Source organism: Varanus komodoensis, unplaced genomic scaffold, assembly GCF_004798865.1.
Source record: "Varanus komodoensis strain SLA01 unplaced genomic scaffold, ASM479886v1 scaffold29_1, whole genome shotgun sequence".
Taxonomy (NCBI): Eukaryota; Metazoa; Chordata; class Lepidosauria; order Squamata; family Varanidae; genus Varanus; species Varanus komodoensis.
The window spans coordinates 10,372,921-10,387,321 of record NW_025335759.1 but is presented as its reverse complement, the minus strand read 5'-3'; the positions used below and the strand labels follow the sequence as shown (position 1 = coordinate 10,387,321).

At 48.7% G+C, this 14,401-nt stretch overlaps 1 protein-coding gene across 1 annotated transcript; it reads left to right on the top strand.

Moving 5' to 3' along the window:
• The first annotated feature begins 171 nt into the window (after window positions 1-171).
• Window positions 172-13,868, top strand: LOC123025759 (carcinoembryonic antigen-related cell adhesion molecule 16-like). The gene is made up of 5 exons (XM_044434741.1): window positions 172-282; window positions 8,954-9,331; window positions 11,726-11,824; window positions 12,406-12,461; window positions 13,179-13,868. Exons 1-4 carry the CDS (start codon window positions 201-203, stop codon window positions 12,417-12,419), a joined length of 573 nt encoding a protein of 190 aa, XP_044290676.1. The 5' UTR covers window positions 172-200; the 3' UTR covers window positions 12,420-12,461; window positions 13,179-13,868.
• The last annotated feature ends 533 nt before the right edge of the window (window positions 13,869-14,401 follow it).

The window sequence follows — 14,401 nt, the reverse complement described above, 5'->3', positions numbered from 1 at the left end:
CCCCGCCTCTCGCCTCGCCTCGCCTCTGCGCTCCGAGCGCCCCGCCGTCCCGCTAGCGGGCGCGGCGAGGGGCGAGGGGCGCGGGAGGGCCGGCCCACCGGAGGGCGGCGCCGGCGGAGGCAGCGTCAGAGCCGCGAGGGGCGAGGGGCGATCCGCGGCCGGCGGGCGGACAGGCGGGCGAGCGAGGGACCGGCGCCACGATGGAGACGGAGCGGCGGCGGCGGCGCCCGTGCGCGGGGCCGGGTTGGAGGGGCGCCTGGAGGCCGGCGGCGCTCCTCGCAGGTGAGCGGGGCCCCGGGGTGGCTCGCGGGCGCGCCTGGCCCGGAGGCAGCCGGGGAGCGGGGCTGGAGCCCGGGGGGCGCCACCCGCCCCGGCGCCCCGGCCCGCTGCCCTTTCCGAGCTGCCCTGCAATGCGCGGCCATCGAGATGGATACACGCCCACGCCCCGAAGGACCGCTTGCTTCCATTTTCGGAGGCCTTCTTGCCGACCTAAAGCGGGTTGTACTTGTTCATGTCATTTCTGCACGGCTCTCTAGGCGGGAAACCACGGTAAAAGCAACATAATAAACATAATACCGATACAGTAAAAGGAACATAATATTCTATGCAAAAATGAAGACATCTTGAAACAGCATTACAAAAGTTGTTATGTTTTAAGTGTTTACATTTAACAAGTTAACTTGCTTTGCTTTGCTTTACTCATAACAATGCAAAAGTTTGCAACATGTGCTTTTTAAAATGTATCCTGTGCTTTCTGGCTCTTTTCTGTGTTTTTTTCCCCAATTATTCCAGGGAAAATGGCTTGCCTGCAGTGTCAGAGTTTAAGATTAGCAAGGCCATTTCTGTTATATTTTCCCCGTACAGAACTGTCGTAATTTTTAATCTCCTGCAGCACATTGAAATTTGAGGCCCTTGATGAATGTGAGGCTTGGACCAAAGAGCCCTTCTGGGCCTGGCTCTTGGAGGGAGGGAGGGAGGGAGGGAGAGAGAAGACACTTTGGGGAAGCTTTGGCAAGAATGATCAGTTTGAGTGGCCTTGAGATTCTCCCCCAGCCTCTCATTCTTTCTCTGTCTCCAAGAAGCCACACTGGATTTTTTTCTCACTTTATTATAAGTTGCTGTTCTTTTACATGCATTGTCAGAATCCCGGAAAGTCCCCGCTGTTGACTCACGATAATGCATTACCGTGCTAGCAGAAATGAACTTGCTGCAAAGCTTTAATTCATCTACCAGCAGTTTTTATACTCTCTCAGTCACCTACACCCGTACAGAGCCATTAAGGACAGAATACCTGTATTACAATAAAGTTCAGTGATCAGCATATGGAGAAAAGATACAGGAATGTCAGTCAACCGTACAGACAATAAGATTACACTATCTCACAAGGCGATTTTTGACGTATCAGTGGAGTAATTTCCAGAGGCGTGGATCCATCTCCGGGTCTACTTAGATATGTGAATTTGGGCTATCGTAAGTTCTTGTATTGTATTCAGGAAGTCTGAGACCCTGAGTAAAGTATAACAAATAGCTACTTCTTGTCAAGGGTAAATTCCAAAAGAGATTAGCTAGCTACAATGTGAATGAATTTGACTGAATGAGGACCTCCAATTCTTTCTGTCTGCTCTTGCCCCATTGCCAGGGGCGGGGGGGATGCCATTTTAAACAGTGACAGCTTGGTTTTGAGAAGGAAGACAGGATTTGATCCCACAAATGTAAAGGCACACAAGGGTAATGCTTTTCATACAGGATTTACCCAAATTTTCCCAACAGCATCAAGTCATGTCCCACCATCCCCCAAAATGACCTGCCTTTGGCAGCCCTGCTCAGCTCCTAGAAATTCAAGGCTGTGGAGTCCAGCCTTCTCATTCTTGGTCTTCCTCTTCCTCCAGCTTCCCTCCCCTCCGTGCTTTGGCCACAGTCTTCTCACACTGTGGGCAAAGCATCACAGCTTCAGGTTTGGCATTTTTGCTTGCAAAGAAAGTTATGGCTTGATTTGATCTAGGACCCGCTTGGTCATCTTTCTGCTGGTCCAGGGTATTCACAAAGCTCTCTTCCAGCGCCATTTTCTTCCTGTCCACCTGCTGTCACCCGCACAGTACAAACCAGAGTTAGTGTGAACGTCACTGCAAAGATCTTCTACCGGTGTTTCCTTCAGCTACCACTGCTGCCCAGTCGCTGTCCTTCAAGGAGTTTTTCTGCCTCCATCAACATCTTCTCCTGACGGGACCATTATGGCTGAAGCGGGTGGATGCATCTTAGTCTGGGGTAGGATCCGTACTGTGGAGAGTATCCCCAGCATCCACGAAATGACCACGGAGCCACAGCCAGTGCAGAAAGGTCCCTGCTGGCTGCAAGGGCAGACAGAAGATGCTCTGATGCTGGAGACCACCTCTGTCTACCCTTGGCCCATGGACCTGGAAAGCCACCCCCTGCTGTGGCCAGCCAGGTGGCATCGCTTGCATTACACCCTTAGAAGATCAGCCGCTGGGCAAATTAGAAACGTTAGTACTCATGGTCAGCACAATATGTTTTATTTACAGAGATGCAGGGGAAATGGATCTTATTCCCCATGAAGGAAACAAAATTTGAGAAAATTGCTATTGTTCTCAGGGAAGTATATCCATGCTTAGGCAGCAAGTCACTGGATGATACTGGGGAGGGGGGAGAGGAAGAGCCTCTAGTTGCTAAAACACCAAATAGAAATACAGAGAGATTCCCTGCAAACCAAGTTAATTAAAGGCAAATTAACTCTCAGGCCATGCCCATGTTAGGGAAGAATATTTATTTATTTATTTATTTATTTATTAAAACATTTTTATGCTGCCCCATTCGCTGAAGCCTCGGGGTGGCTTACAACAATATCCATAGGAATTCTCTGGGTACAATTAATGGGAATAAAACACAATTAGGTACCCAAACCATCACCGAACTGAGCACTTCGATGTATCAGCCAGTCCCACAATTGTAGTCAAATGCTGCTAATGGTTCCTGAAACTCAGAGCTGAGACAGGACATGAGCAAAGATGCTGAGAGCTTCATTTCAATCAAACCACAAGCATCCTGTTTGAGGCAACCTGTTCAAGGCTGGTGTTCACAGAAACAGGCAGGTTAGGAATGAATTGGCGGTTTTCTTTGATGACAGAGTGAATTGAGATAAGCGACAAATTAACGTAAACAGTTTCTAGATTCCAGATAAGTGGAAACATTCTTTAGCATTATTTAGTGGCAGGATATAGGAAGGCTTTCCTGGACTTGATCCCGCAAGCACCTATTCTGGCATCCTTCCACAGATCATACCTGTAAGACTTTTAGCGTAACAAGCCTTATGGTAAAAACTTCCAGGTTGCATTTGTTAGTGTCGTGCCTGACGGCGCGACAGAGGCGTCTACTCATGAGGAAGAGGCAGAAGCTAACAGTCAGGCATTGGAACAAGGGGATTTATACTTGGGGCCCAGTGCCCAGGCAGCCCCTTGCAGCCCGACTCTGAGACTTCTGAGCAAGTAGCCTCCCCACAGCCTGACCCCTTAGCCGCTGAGCGAATAGCCTCCCCACAGACTGATGGTGAGGCGTCTGGAAGAGTAGCTTCCCCCCATCCTAGCTCTGAGATGCCTGAACAAGTTGCCCCCCCCACCCCCCCAGCTCCTGACTCTGAGGCTGCTGGACAGAATCTGGAAAGGTGAGACAGGAAGGTCTTCTGAGAGAGCTCAGAAAGAAGGGAGCAACTGAACTGTTAGGAGCTTGTTGTTAGAGCTTATCAGTTATTCCATATGCCATTTCTACCTTTATCTATGATGATATGATAAATAATATCATCTATGCTATTCAGAACTTTCTGACTTTTTCAGGTTTCCCTTTGTACAGTCCCAACAGAGAACCTTTTGTTGAATGATTGTGCGATTCATTGCAACATACTAAAGAGCAGCGTACTACGTCCTCAGAGCCGTCCCCTGCTCAATACTGGCTGGACCACCGTTGTTCTATGCCCTAAGGTTTGGCTGGTGGAAGTGAATGCCTTTTATTTAGTTATGTATTGGATCCACCATGTTTGTGGCCTGCTTCTTTCCTCCAGCAAAAAACCCAAGACAGCTCACAGAAGCCTCTTCTGTGCTGTATCCTAACAACAACCTTGTGAGACAGGTTAGATTGAGAGGGGGTGACTGGCCCAAAGTCACCCAGGGAGCTTCATGAGGACTAGAGTTTTGTCCCTCAGTCCAAAGCTCCAGCAACACCACCCTGCCCTTTCTTTTTCCAGCCAAGAATTCATGTTTTCTGTACTTGTTATGCTTTACATGAGAATGTGTTTAAAATTCCTGCCACATCACTTTCTATAGTATCACATTTCAACATAATTGGTGATTTGCTCCTTAGCATATTATCATTTCTGATTATTAAAATGATGGTGACACAGAAGAAAGTTTTGGACTGTGGAATAGCCCTATTCTCAGATCTATTTGCCTAAGAGCACAATCCTACGCATGCTGGAAGTTGTAGGTCTTTCTCCCGTCTAAATGTGCGCCATATTGCACTTTAAATAAATCAAACAATAAGGCTTGTAAAATGTGATACCAAGTGCTTCACTGGAGTTTGGAACCAGCCGTGCAAAAATAATATTTCAGGTTAAGTGTTATTTTGAAATTATATATTCCCTTACATGTGGCACTTAGAGTGTACTTCTTGGAAGGTCCAATTAAATTCTGTGCAAAAAATTATCTGGCACTTATAGCAAAGAGCCACAGAAAGGCCGTTGGACAAGATCAAGTGGATTGTTTGCTTTCTAAGTGAGCAGTGGTTGTATCTGCCTGCAGCAACAGCCCTTTGAGCCCCCTGGGATGGGTGGGAGCGAGCATCCCAAAGTCCGAGTTCCGACATCATATTTATCTATGAAGGAGTCAATCAAGAGTCGCAGAGTAGATGGAAAAGAGGAAGATGTGTACACAAAAAGCTCTCATTTTACCACGTTAAAATTCATGTAGAGTACACACAGCTTGCCTATTTTTTCCTGTCCTGAAAAATATGGATGAAGCAATATGAAACAAGGATGACGTGTGAAACAGTGCGGAGTTTACAAGGCAATTTTCAAGAAAAATGCATTTGGCAAGATGTCTCTTCCTATGTGATAGAAGGTGTGGGCAGAGCTCTGAAAGATACTGTGCGGGTCTTTCATATGGAAATTAGAGTTTTCCACTCAGAAATACAGCACCAAAATCAGACACATACAAATCATACAGACAATTTATACAACTTTAAATTTCTATGAATTATGAAAGTACAAGATAAATCTGTTAGATTTCAGACAACCTTCTTGAGAACATAAACACTAAACTGCTGTTTTTAAAATTCATAGAATTTGATTTTGTTGCCACTGGAAGCTCTCATGGGGGAAAATGCTGTATCCTTAGAACAAATTTAAAAATAGCATCTTTGGGATTATGCAAATGTGAAACAATGTTCCATGCACTTGGTTTGGTAATTGGCCCAACTCTTGAGAAAATGTTGCATTGAGATAATACTGTGTTCTGCATCTATTGGTGCATCTATTGAAATGGTCCTTATGGTATAGGAATTTGGGAGGAATAGTCCAACTAAACAGTGTGGTGTAATGGTGAGAATGCCAGATTGGGAACTCGGAGAACCGTGTTCTGGTCTCCGCTCGGCCATGGAGCTTGCTAGGTGGCTCGGCTGGTCACTCTCTCTCAGCCCAACCCTCCTATAGAGTTGTTGTTGTGAGGATAAAATGGAGGTATGTAAGCTGCAAGAGGAGAACAGCAGCACACAAAAATAATGTAAGATGTGAATAAGAATAACGAGCAGCTGTTTCAGAGAAGGCAGTTGCAGCAAAACAGGAAGTTGTGGCTAGGAGTGCAGGGAAGGAGGTGGAGGTGAGGTCTTGTACACACAGGTTGTGTCAAGGTGTCCTCGTGGGCCCTGCTTTGCTGCCGACCCCTGGTCAAGATCGTTTCGTGGAACTGAACCAAGACAACCTGAGGCTGAAGGCCAGACAATGCCAGGTGGTGGTGGAAGAGGCTGGGAACATTTCTAATGCAAAAGTGAAAGTGTTCGAAAAGCTGAACTCTGCTGTGTGACATGACTCGCTTAGTTATTTTAGGGCACAGTCCGGAGGTGGGTGACCGCGGGAAAGGCTGCAGTTCCACTTCCAACCTCAGAAAGCTGTTCAAGGTCGATGCTCAAGCACCAACTTTGGAGAGCCCTCTCTCTCTGCCCTCACAGTTGAATCCCCCCACCCCCCGCAGCTCCTAGCGGTGAGCAGTGGGGCACATTCTGGAAGGCAGGGAGAGGTGGAGTCTTGACATGAGCACATTCTGCAAAAGGAAGAAAAAACTCCTGATAGGACTTTTGGCCGCTCCTCCCCAGCCCACTGGAATGCATTCCTGCAACAGTAGCGCAAGTTTAGCATATAAAAACATGATGATATCAGTGCTTTGAACAATTTGCAATATGCTTGCAGAAATAGCATGAGAATGATGCTTCTGAGAAGCGTGTGACATGCCAATGAATCAAGGATTGCTGTGCCATTAAAAATTCCCCTGGTGCGGATCCCCACCCCTCCAGGTGCCTAAATGATTGATCTTCTGGGCAGAAAAGGATAATTGTTCCATAAGTTTCGATTTCTTGTAAAATTCAGATCTTTCTTACGTGGTAAGAAAGGTTTTTTCCTGGTGCTTGCTGAGGACAAATCTTGACATTTGATTATGTTGCCCCCTGGTGGTCCTTTCTGGAAGGCACACTGGACTGATGGAAGGCATTTGGTTGTTCTAGTATCAACTGTGATACACGTGCGCCCCCATCCCAGGACATGTGGTGAAATATGCATTGTAATCTGTATGGCCGACATGAATTTGTGCTACTTTATGAGAGTGATCTGTTCTATATACATTCTAAATCAGCTTAGAGGAAGTGAATGTCTGAATGTCTAGACCAGTGATGGCAAACCTTTTTGAGACCGAGTGCCCAAACTGCAACCCAAAACCCACTTATTTATGGCAAAGTGCCAACACTGAAATAAAACCTGAAAACAGTCAGTCCAAGCAAATATATACATGCCCCTGGCAGCACACTAAGCGGCCACGCCAAAGCCCGGACGAGTCGCGCCTTGTGACGTCATCGCCTGGCTCCACGACTCCTTTCCGAGCATGCGCATGGCCCCTGTGTGCACTGTTGTCCGATGCTCGGCTGCGTGGGCGATGCCGGGGCGACTTGGCTCGCATGCCAGCAGGGAGGGCTCTGCATGCCCGCTGTGGCGCGCATGCCAGAGGTTCACCACCACTGGTCTAGACAAACAATTTTCTAACTAAAAGCTTTATGATGTTAAAACTGACTAACTAAGTTGGCTTTGCAGTACAAAAGAAAAGCTTGGCTGAAGTCAACAAGGAAAGATACAAGCAGAGTCCGAATACTGCCCTTTAGGGAAATACCGCTTAAGGATACAGAGTGAATTGCAAAACAAATTCCCCTTCTCCCTTTCGAACCAAAAAGAGTTGACTCCTGCTTCAAGGTGGATCCTGCTGCTTTTGGGCCAACTGCTCATGGGATGCTTCACAAACGGCCCACCTTCTTAACCTGACACCACATGACTGGACCGACGCTCCTCAGCCAGTTCCCACAACTCTCCGCTTGCTCACTGGCATTTCCCACCCATCTTGAAACTGCCTGGTGTATCCTTGGGTCCTTGGAATTCCAGCGGTGAATTCCAGCCTGCCTCTTCCTCTCCCACTGCTGATTTAGAATCTGAGACAAGCACTGCTGAAGGCTGTGTGATGACAGAGGGGGCCCTGGTCCCCACATCAGAAAGCATCTTAAGTCAGACGGGGACAGCCCTTCGGCTGGAGCCTCCAGAGTAGCTGTCAGCCTGCTTGCTTTGGGGAGAGGCCTTCTGCCGTTCGGGTGCAAGAGTTGTGACTGGACCTGAGGTCCCCCTGCAGCCACGCTGTGTCCATGTTTGCTTGGAATAAAGGATGTGAGTCTCTGTTAGGCAGGATGCTAAATATACAGAGAGTTTAACACGCTTGGAAGAATAGGAAGGCTCCTAAACGCGGCTTCCTGAGCTTTGCCGCGGTGCCTCCTGACTGGGCATTTAGAAGATCTTAACAAGGATTGTGATGCTGAGAAGAATGAGAACTTTCAGGAAATGCTGAGCCCTATTTCTGTCAGGTTGCTAATTATCCTAATTGTGTGATGTGTGGCACAGGTCCTGCTGGTCTCATCTCTGCAAATGCGTCTTGTTCCCTTACCATATGAACTCAAGGATCACAGGAGAGCAGAGAGTAAGAGAAGCACAGGAGCCAGGGCCAATTCAGGGCACGTTCCCGCAGCTTCCAGGCATTGTCTTCAGGGGCCGGAGGAGTATTTGAGGGCCCAGCTCAGAGGTCCTGTGACATCAGCCCTGGGACTCCAGACCCAGGGTTTCTGCCTCGCCTCCAGCACAGAAGAAGCCATGACACTGCCTCTCCGAGGCCGGAATTCCTCCTCGGGGAGGGCTCTCGGGGCAGGCCAGGAGACGCAGGGGCTGGGCTGGCAGCTGGTGTTATACCCAAGTGGCCCCACAGCCTCCTTCCCTCGCCCCCTGCAGCCTCATTTCAGTAGCGATGAGATGAGATGAGGGGCGCGAGGTGCTGAGCTTCACACCTCATGTCCTGCCTTGGGTGGCTCAGAAGGGCAGAGGATGGATGGTGCCCTCCGTTTTTGTAATGAAATGTGCTTATTTAACCATCTCTTTATTATCGTTCTTGATCATCTGCACCATCGTCATCACAATCCGCAAGCCTGTCATTGCTGCACTGGCTGCGTTATTTTAAGAAAAGTGAAATTCCTCTATAGTGAGGTATTTTCTGCCACTGTCGCATCTGCAGAAAGTAATCTGTGGTGGGAAAAGCCCAGTTCTTGCTGCCCGGAGGGGCCTTTTGTGAAGATTTCATTCTTCTTTTCCCTTTTGCAGCCTCCATCCTCAGTTCCTGCTTCCTGCTGACTCGAGCCCAGGATGGGAGACCACAAGTGATCCCTATCACATGGTCACCCCAATATCCAACAGCAGGAGAGAACGTGACCCTGACACCAGGAGGAACCTTGGAAAAGGTTGTCAGCTGCAGCTGGTTCCGAGGGACAGTAACTGATGTGGCAAAGCGGATCCTTGTCTATTACGTACCTCCACTTACTCAAGGGCAAGTTAATGGACCTTCCTACACTGGGCGAGAGACAGTAGACCTAGAGTGCTCCCTTCACATCCAGAATTTAACATTGACTGACTCCGGAAACTATACCGTGTCAAAAGAAGGAGGTGTGACTGCAATTGGGCATGTGATGATAAAGGTCTCAGGTATGTTTCATTCATTCTTCAGCCATTCTGGTCTCTGGGTCCCTTCTGCAGTCAGCTTAGAGCCCTCTCAGTTCGAACTGAATGATCGAAGCAGTTGTCAGATTTGGTTTCAGTCAGCTTGTCATTTTTCCAAATTTAAGTTAGTTTCATTCTGTTTCCACATGAGTTTGCATTTGCTTTTAAAATTCTGTCTGGAAATATTTGCCTGTTCTTGTTTGCTTTGCTCCAAATGGGTTCATGCAGCCTTTTGTCTCAGAGCTGCCGGTCTGGCACCAAGTCAAGAGAGACAATGCACAAAGGCATCACGTATTGTTTGGATTATCCAATCGTTTCAGGGTGCTTCTGCTGCCAGGCTGCACGTACACGGGGGGGGGGGGGGGGAGGAGGAAAAGAAGCCCATCTAGGGGAGCGGAGAACAGAAAAGCTTCGTGGCAAAGCGCCCACCATGTCTTGGCCTCCCTCCAGAGCAACATGCCCCCAGCCACTGCCCTGTTTCCACCAGCAAGTTCCACGTGAGCTTGCCAGTCTGCCCTTTCCTTCCTTCCAGGCACGTCCCTCCCATGGATTGCAGTAGGGCCAGCCTGTGGAGACGAGCAAGACGATTTTCTGACCAATTTGCACGCAAGTGTCCAACTACTCAACCCTCGGTCCCTCCAACCCCCTTCTCAGAGAGCTAGACCGCTTTCAGCACGATGGAAGCCAGTTCGCATCCTTCCCCTTTTTGCACAGATTGCTAAGCGCTGAACCGGCTCGATCGACTGGCCATTCCACAAGGAGGGGAGGATGCTGGGCGGCCCCTGGCCCTGGGCAGAACTGCACCAGTCGTCATGGGAAGTGCCACACTGCAGCCAGGCAGCCCCTTTCCTTGATGGCGTAGGTCAGAAGGCCACCTCCCAGCCCCCTTGGCGAATGGCAAGCTGCTGCTCAGACTTGCTTTCTCCGCACTCCCTCCTATTGCTTTCTTTTTCTTTATAAGATTTATGTGACTGCCGGACAGTTATGGCAGAACCAAAAACAACAAGGAAGACAGAAGCATCGATTACTTGCATAACGTCTGGTGATTCCCATTGCGATGAATACATGTGGGATTCATATGCCTACGTGCTGTATGGCTGAGGCATGTGCAGGGTGGAGCATCATAACCAGGGCAGAGGTGGCATGGAGCTGCCTTCCCCAACCTGGTGCCCTTCAGGTATGCTGAATGACGACTCCCAGAATGCCCAAGCAGCACACCTGTGCGCAAAAATGCTGTTTCCGGGACATTATCCATGGCGGATCATGTAAGGGAAATGAAAATCAAGGCAGGAGGAGAGACGAGTCGCGATCTCTCCCTCACACACTGTGGCAGAACCACACGCTTTTGACCCTGTTCTGCCCCCCACTCGCTCTCTGCCTGGCAATCTTTTCCTGGTGGCAGAGGAAGCATCTTGGGGGGCAGGGGGTCCCTTCAGGTTTGCACAGCACTATTCCGGGGCATGGAGAAGGGGGTGCACGTGGCAAAGCCAGTCCTCTCCCCCCCGCCCCCCAGGTCTTTCATGTCTGACGTGCTGTGCCATCTGACTTGTCACCCGGGTGAATCTGGCCCAGGGATGATGTCATGGTTGCACAGAGTATGGGACAGAGACTGGGTTCACATGAAGCAACCAGGCTCCGAAGACTGTCCCCCACAGTGGGCTGCCATGTCCTGCAATGCCATCCAAATGTCTGCAGGGTGTTTGGGAGCAACAAGCCATGCTGACAATCCATGGCTTGTTGTGGGCGTTGTCATGCCCCCAGTGGGTTGTCCTGTTGCTCGAATGCAGGTCACTGGGCCCATCGTGGACACCAGGAAGCAGCGGATGGGCAGGTGGGCTGAACCTCTTACTGCCCCTGCCAGGTATCCAGCAGTGCCCAGGTGCACCTGGGGACAGCCGACCCTGGCTTGCTGCCCTCCCTGCTGAATTCCAACACGGTTCTCAGCTCACTGTGGTGTTTGTCCCTTTAACTGTTGTGGGGACTGTGCTGTTTTGTGTTGTTCTGAGATAGCAAAGTCTGTGGCTTCTTGGCATCATGAGCTGTCAGTGTGTTGAGCCGTGGTCCAGAGAAGGTGGGTTTGTTACACGGTTAGGTAAGCTTCCTTCATTACTTGACAGGTTGTACACTCTGTTATGCCTATTTCAAACACACTGCCTTAGTCCAGATCTTCTCTCTTGCTTCTGGAGCAGGTTCGGTATGTTCACACAGACTCTTCTGTCACTTCCAGGGAGACCAGCTGCTTGAGGTTACAACCAGAGAGAGCTAAAGACCATGTCCTTTTAAATCTGTGCATTGAAAAATAGATACTTCCCAAAGGAAGACAAGCTAGATTTTTGGCACCTTGCTCAGCACATCATGGCATATGCTTCCCTATTTCAGATCGCCCAGGGGGAATAAGCAACATCATTCTCTGGAGCATTATTGGGTCCCTGGTTGGAGTACTGATTTTGATTGCAATCCTGCTTTTCATCTTTCTCCGTGAGTAAAAGGCATTGGAACTGAATCGCTTTGGATTTCTGGGTTCTGCTACCAGCTATACAGCAGAAATGGTGGGTCAAAATTTGAACACAAGGGCAGCATCAGAAGTGGGCATGGCTGGGTGCCTCTTGGGAGCCCACGGTCTCTGGGCATCATGGCTCCTCTTCCACACTGCAGAGTGCTTGTTCGCCTGCCTTTTGCTCTAGCCCAGGCAATGAAGGGGTTGAGGAGGAGGAGGAGGAGGAGGAGGAGGAGGAGGAGGAGGAGGTGCCATGCCCAGAATGCTCAGTGGCAGGAGCAGCCAGTGGCAATGGCAATGACTTGAGCCCTGAACCAAGGGAGAGATCCCTTGAGGGTGTCTTGTCCAGAGACCTGCAAAACCCAGGGAAGGGTGAGAAGCTGGGAGTCTTCATTCTCTAAGGACAATAAGGAAGAGGTTGTGTCTGAGTCAGTGAGCTGTTTCAAACTGCAGAGTCAATGTTGCAGGCCTTGGGCTATGCAGATAAAATGCACATTTGAAGCAAAAGTATGCTGTGCCATTGTATGTTAAGATTTAACTCCCTGTCTTCTGCTTCACTCAGGTTCCCACCATTAAGGCAATGAACCTTCTGCAGACGGTTGAGCTGGCCTGAGAAAGGTATTGCTCTAATATGGATTTTGGAATTCTTCTCACTGGGGATGCCTAAGAGGATTTTAAGGGTGCTCAGTATCTCCTAGAAGCTGATGCACCATGACTAGGGGAGAAGTCAGGATGCACCGGGGGGGGGGGGGGGCGAGCAGAGGGCAAGGTTAGGGTGGATCATCTTCATTCCTTCCCCTCCTTTTCCGGCCCTGTTCAGGTTTTTTTGCATTGCAAACTCACTCCTTTGACTCAATCAGCAGAGGATTCTAATTAATTTAAGGTGAAGCCAGGAGAGGAGCCGATATGCGATATGCGGTTTGAAGCATGGTTCCTTTGCACAAAACCTGCTTTATGCGAGGCTTTTGCTCCAGGAAAACTGCAATGCTTTTCTGTATTGCAGCAGAGTAAGATCTGCTCCTGGCCTGAATACCCTCTTGTCTTGACTACAGACAATAAACAGATCTGTATCCAGGTCCAGAATCTTGGTACTGAGGATCCAATTCCATAATCCAAGCCTCACCTGGAAGCATTACAGGACACTAGGGTGGGACATCCAGATTCCATATAACAATAACCCTGCAGTTCAAACATTCATATTTATTTGCTACACTTCCAAAATGTTTGCTGCTTTCAACAGTAAGAAATATAGAATTCTCAGTCTATGAAAACAAAAACCCAGAAAGGGTGCGATCCGGGACTTTCGACCTGACACTTCTCCATTTATCTCTTCAGACTCTGCAGCCTGGAAGCTAAACCACATCTGATGAATGGATGAAGTAGCAGGTGAAGCTACCCAATTAGTGACTCTCCTGCTGATCCCAGGCCGTGACAGCTTTGTACCAAATTAACAGTAAACCAGGGATCAACTGTCAATTCTGAATCAGTTCATAACTCCTTTTTGGACGTTTAATGGGAAGTGTCTCAACATCCTGTTGCTACAAAAATATGTGCCAGGGAAGGATTTTAAGCCGTTTTAAGCCATTGGTTTATGCAGCTGAAGTAACCAAGAATTTCACTGGTTCAGTGAAGAGTCCTGAAAGATCTTTGAAGATTGCTGATTTTGCTGTGGCTGGTGAACATGGCAGCCCTTCTGAAGACGGCTGCATCACATGGCTTCAGAGAAGAGCATCTCCTGGAAAAGCTGGAGGCCTGCAATCCCGGAGAAGGACAACACAGGGTCACAATTAGCAATTTCCTGAAAAGTTCTTATGAAGCCCAGACACCAATAGAGGGCGGTATAATCCCACATATATTGTTTTAACAGTTGTACAACCAGCTTATTCCTAACAGCAACACATGTTCTGCCTTAAAGTGTACCTCCAACTCTCTTTCAAATACTTATTTTATGGCCTGTTTTATGAGCTTTGCAAGGTGTATGGTTTGAACTTGCCAAAATCTGAATAAAGGTAATAATGCCAAGTCTATAGTTGTGTGTTACTCACAAAGCATCTGAAATGGCTAGTGCTTGTGAACATATCAAAAAGAAATCGGCCAGGGCTTCACGATAACCCTGTGAGGAAGGGAGGCTGAGAGTTGGGTTCATGTGACAATTAAACCCCCTGGGAAAGCTAGCCAGGCTCCTAAAATTCCCCTGTGCCTGATAGTGGGATATACATCCAATAAATTAATAGATGCATTGGAGAGCACTGTTCCTTGGCCAGTGCTGAAGTCAGATGCAGCTTCCAGACTTTGCTACATAGAAAGGGAAGGGTGACATCTTGGCTTAAGCAGCAAAACCTCCTGGGCAGCACTGGGCATTGCATTCCCGCTGGCTCGGAGCCCGTCTTTGTGGGGCTGGTTGTTGCAAAAGCGCCTTGGAATCCCTGCTAGTTCAGGGTCTGGGAGTTTGTGGGTGCTGGCAGTGGCCAGCAAGCTACCTGAACTATTGGTAGCCCGCAGCATTCTATAACTGAAAGCCTTTATCAACGCACCCTCTGGCTTTCCAGTGGCTTTGT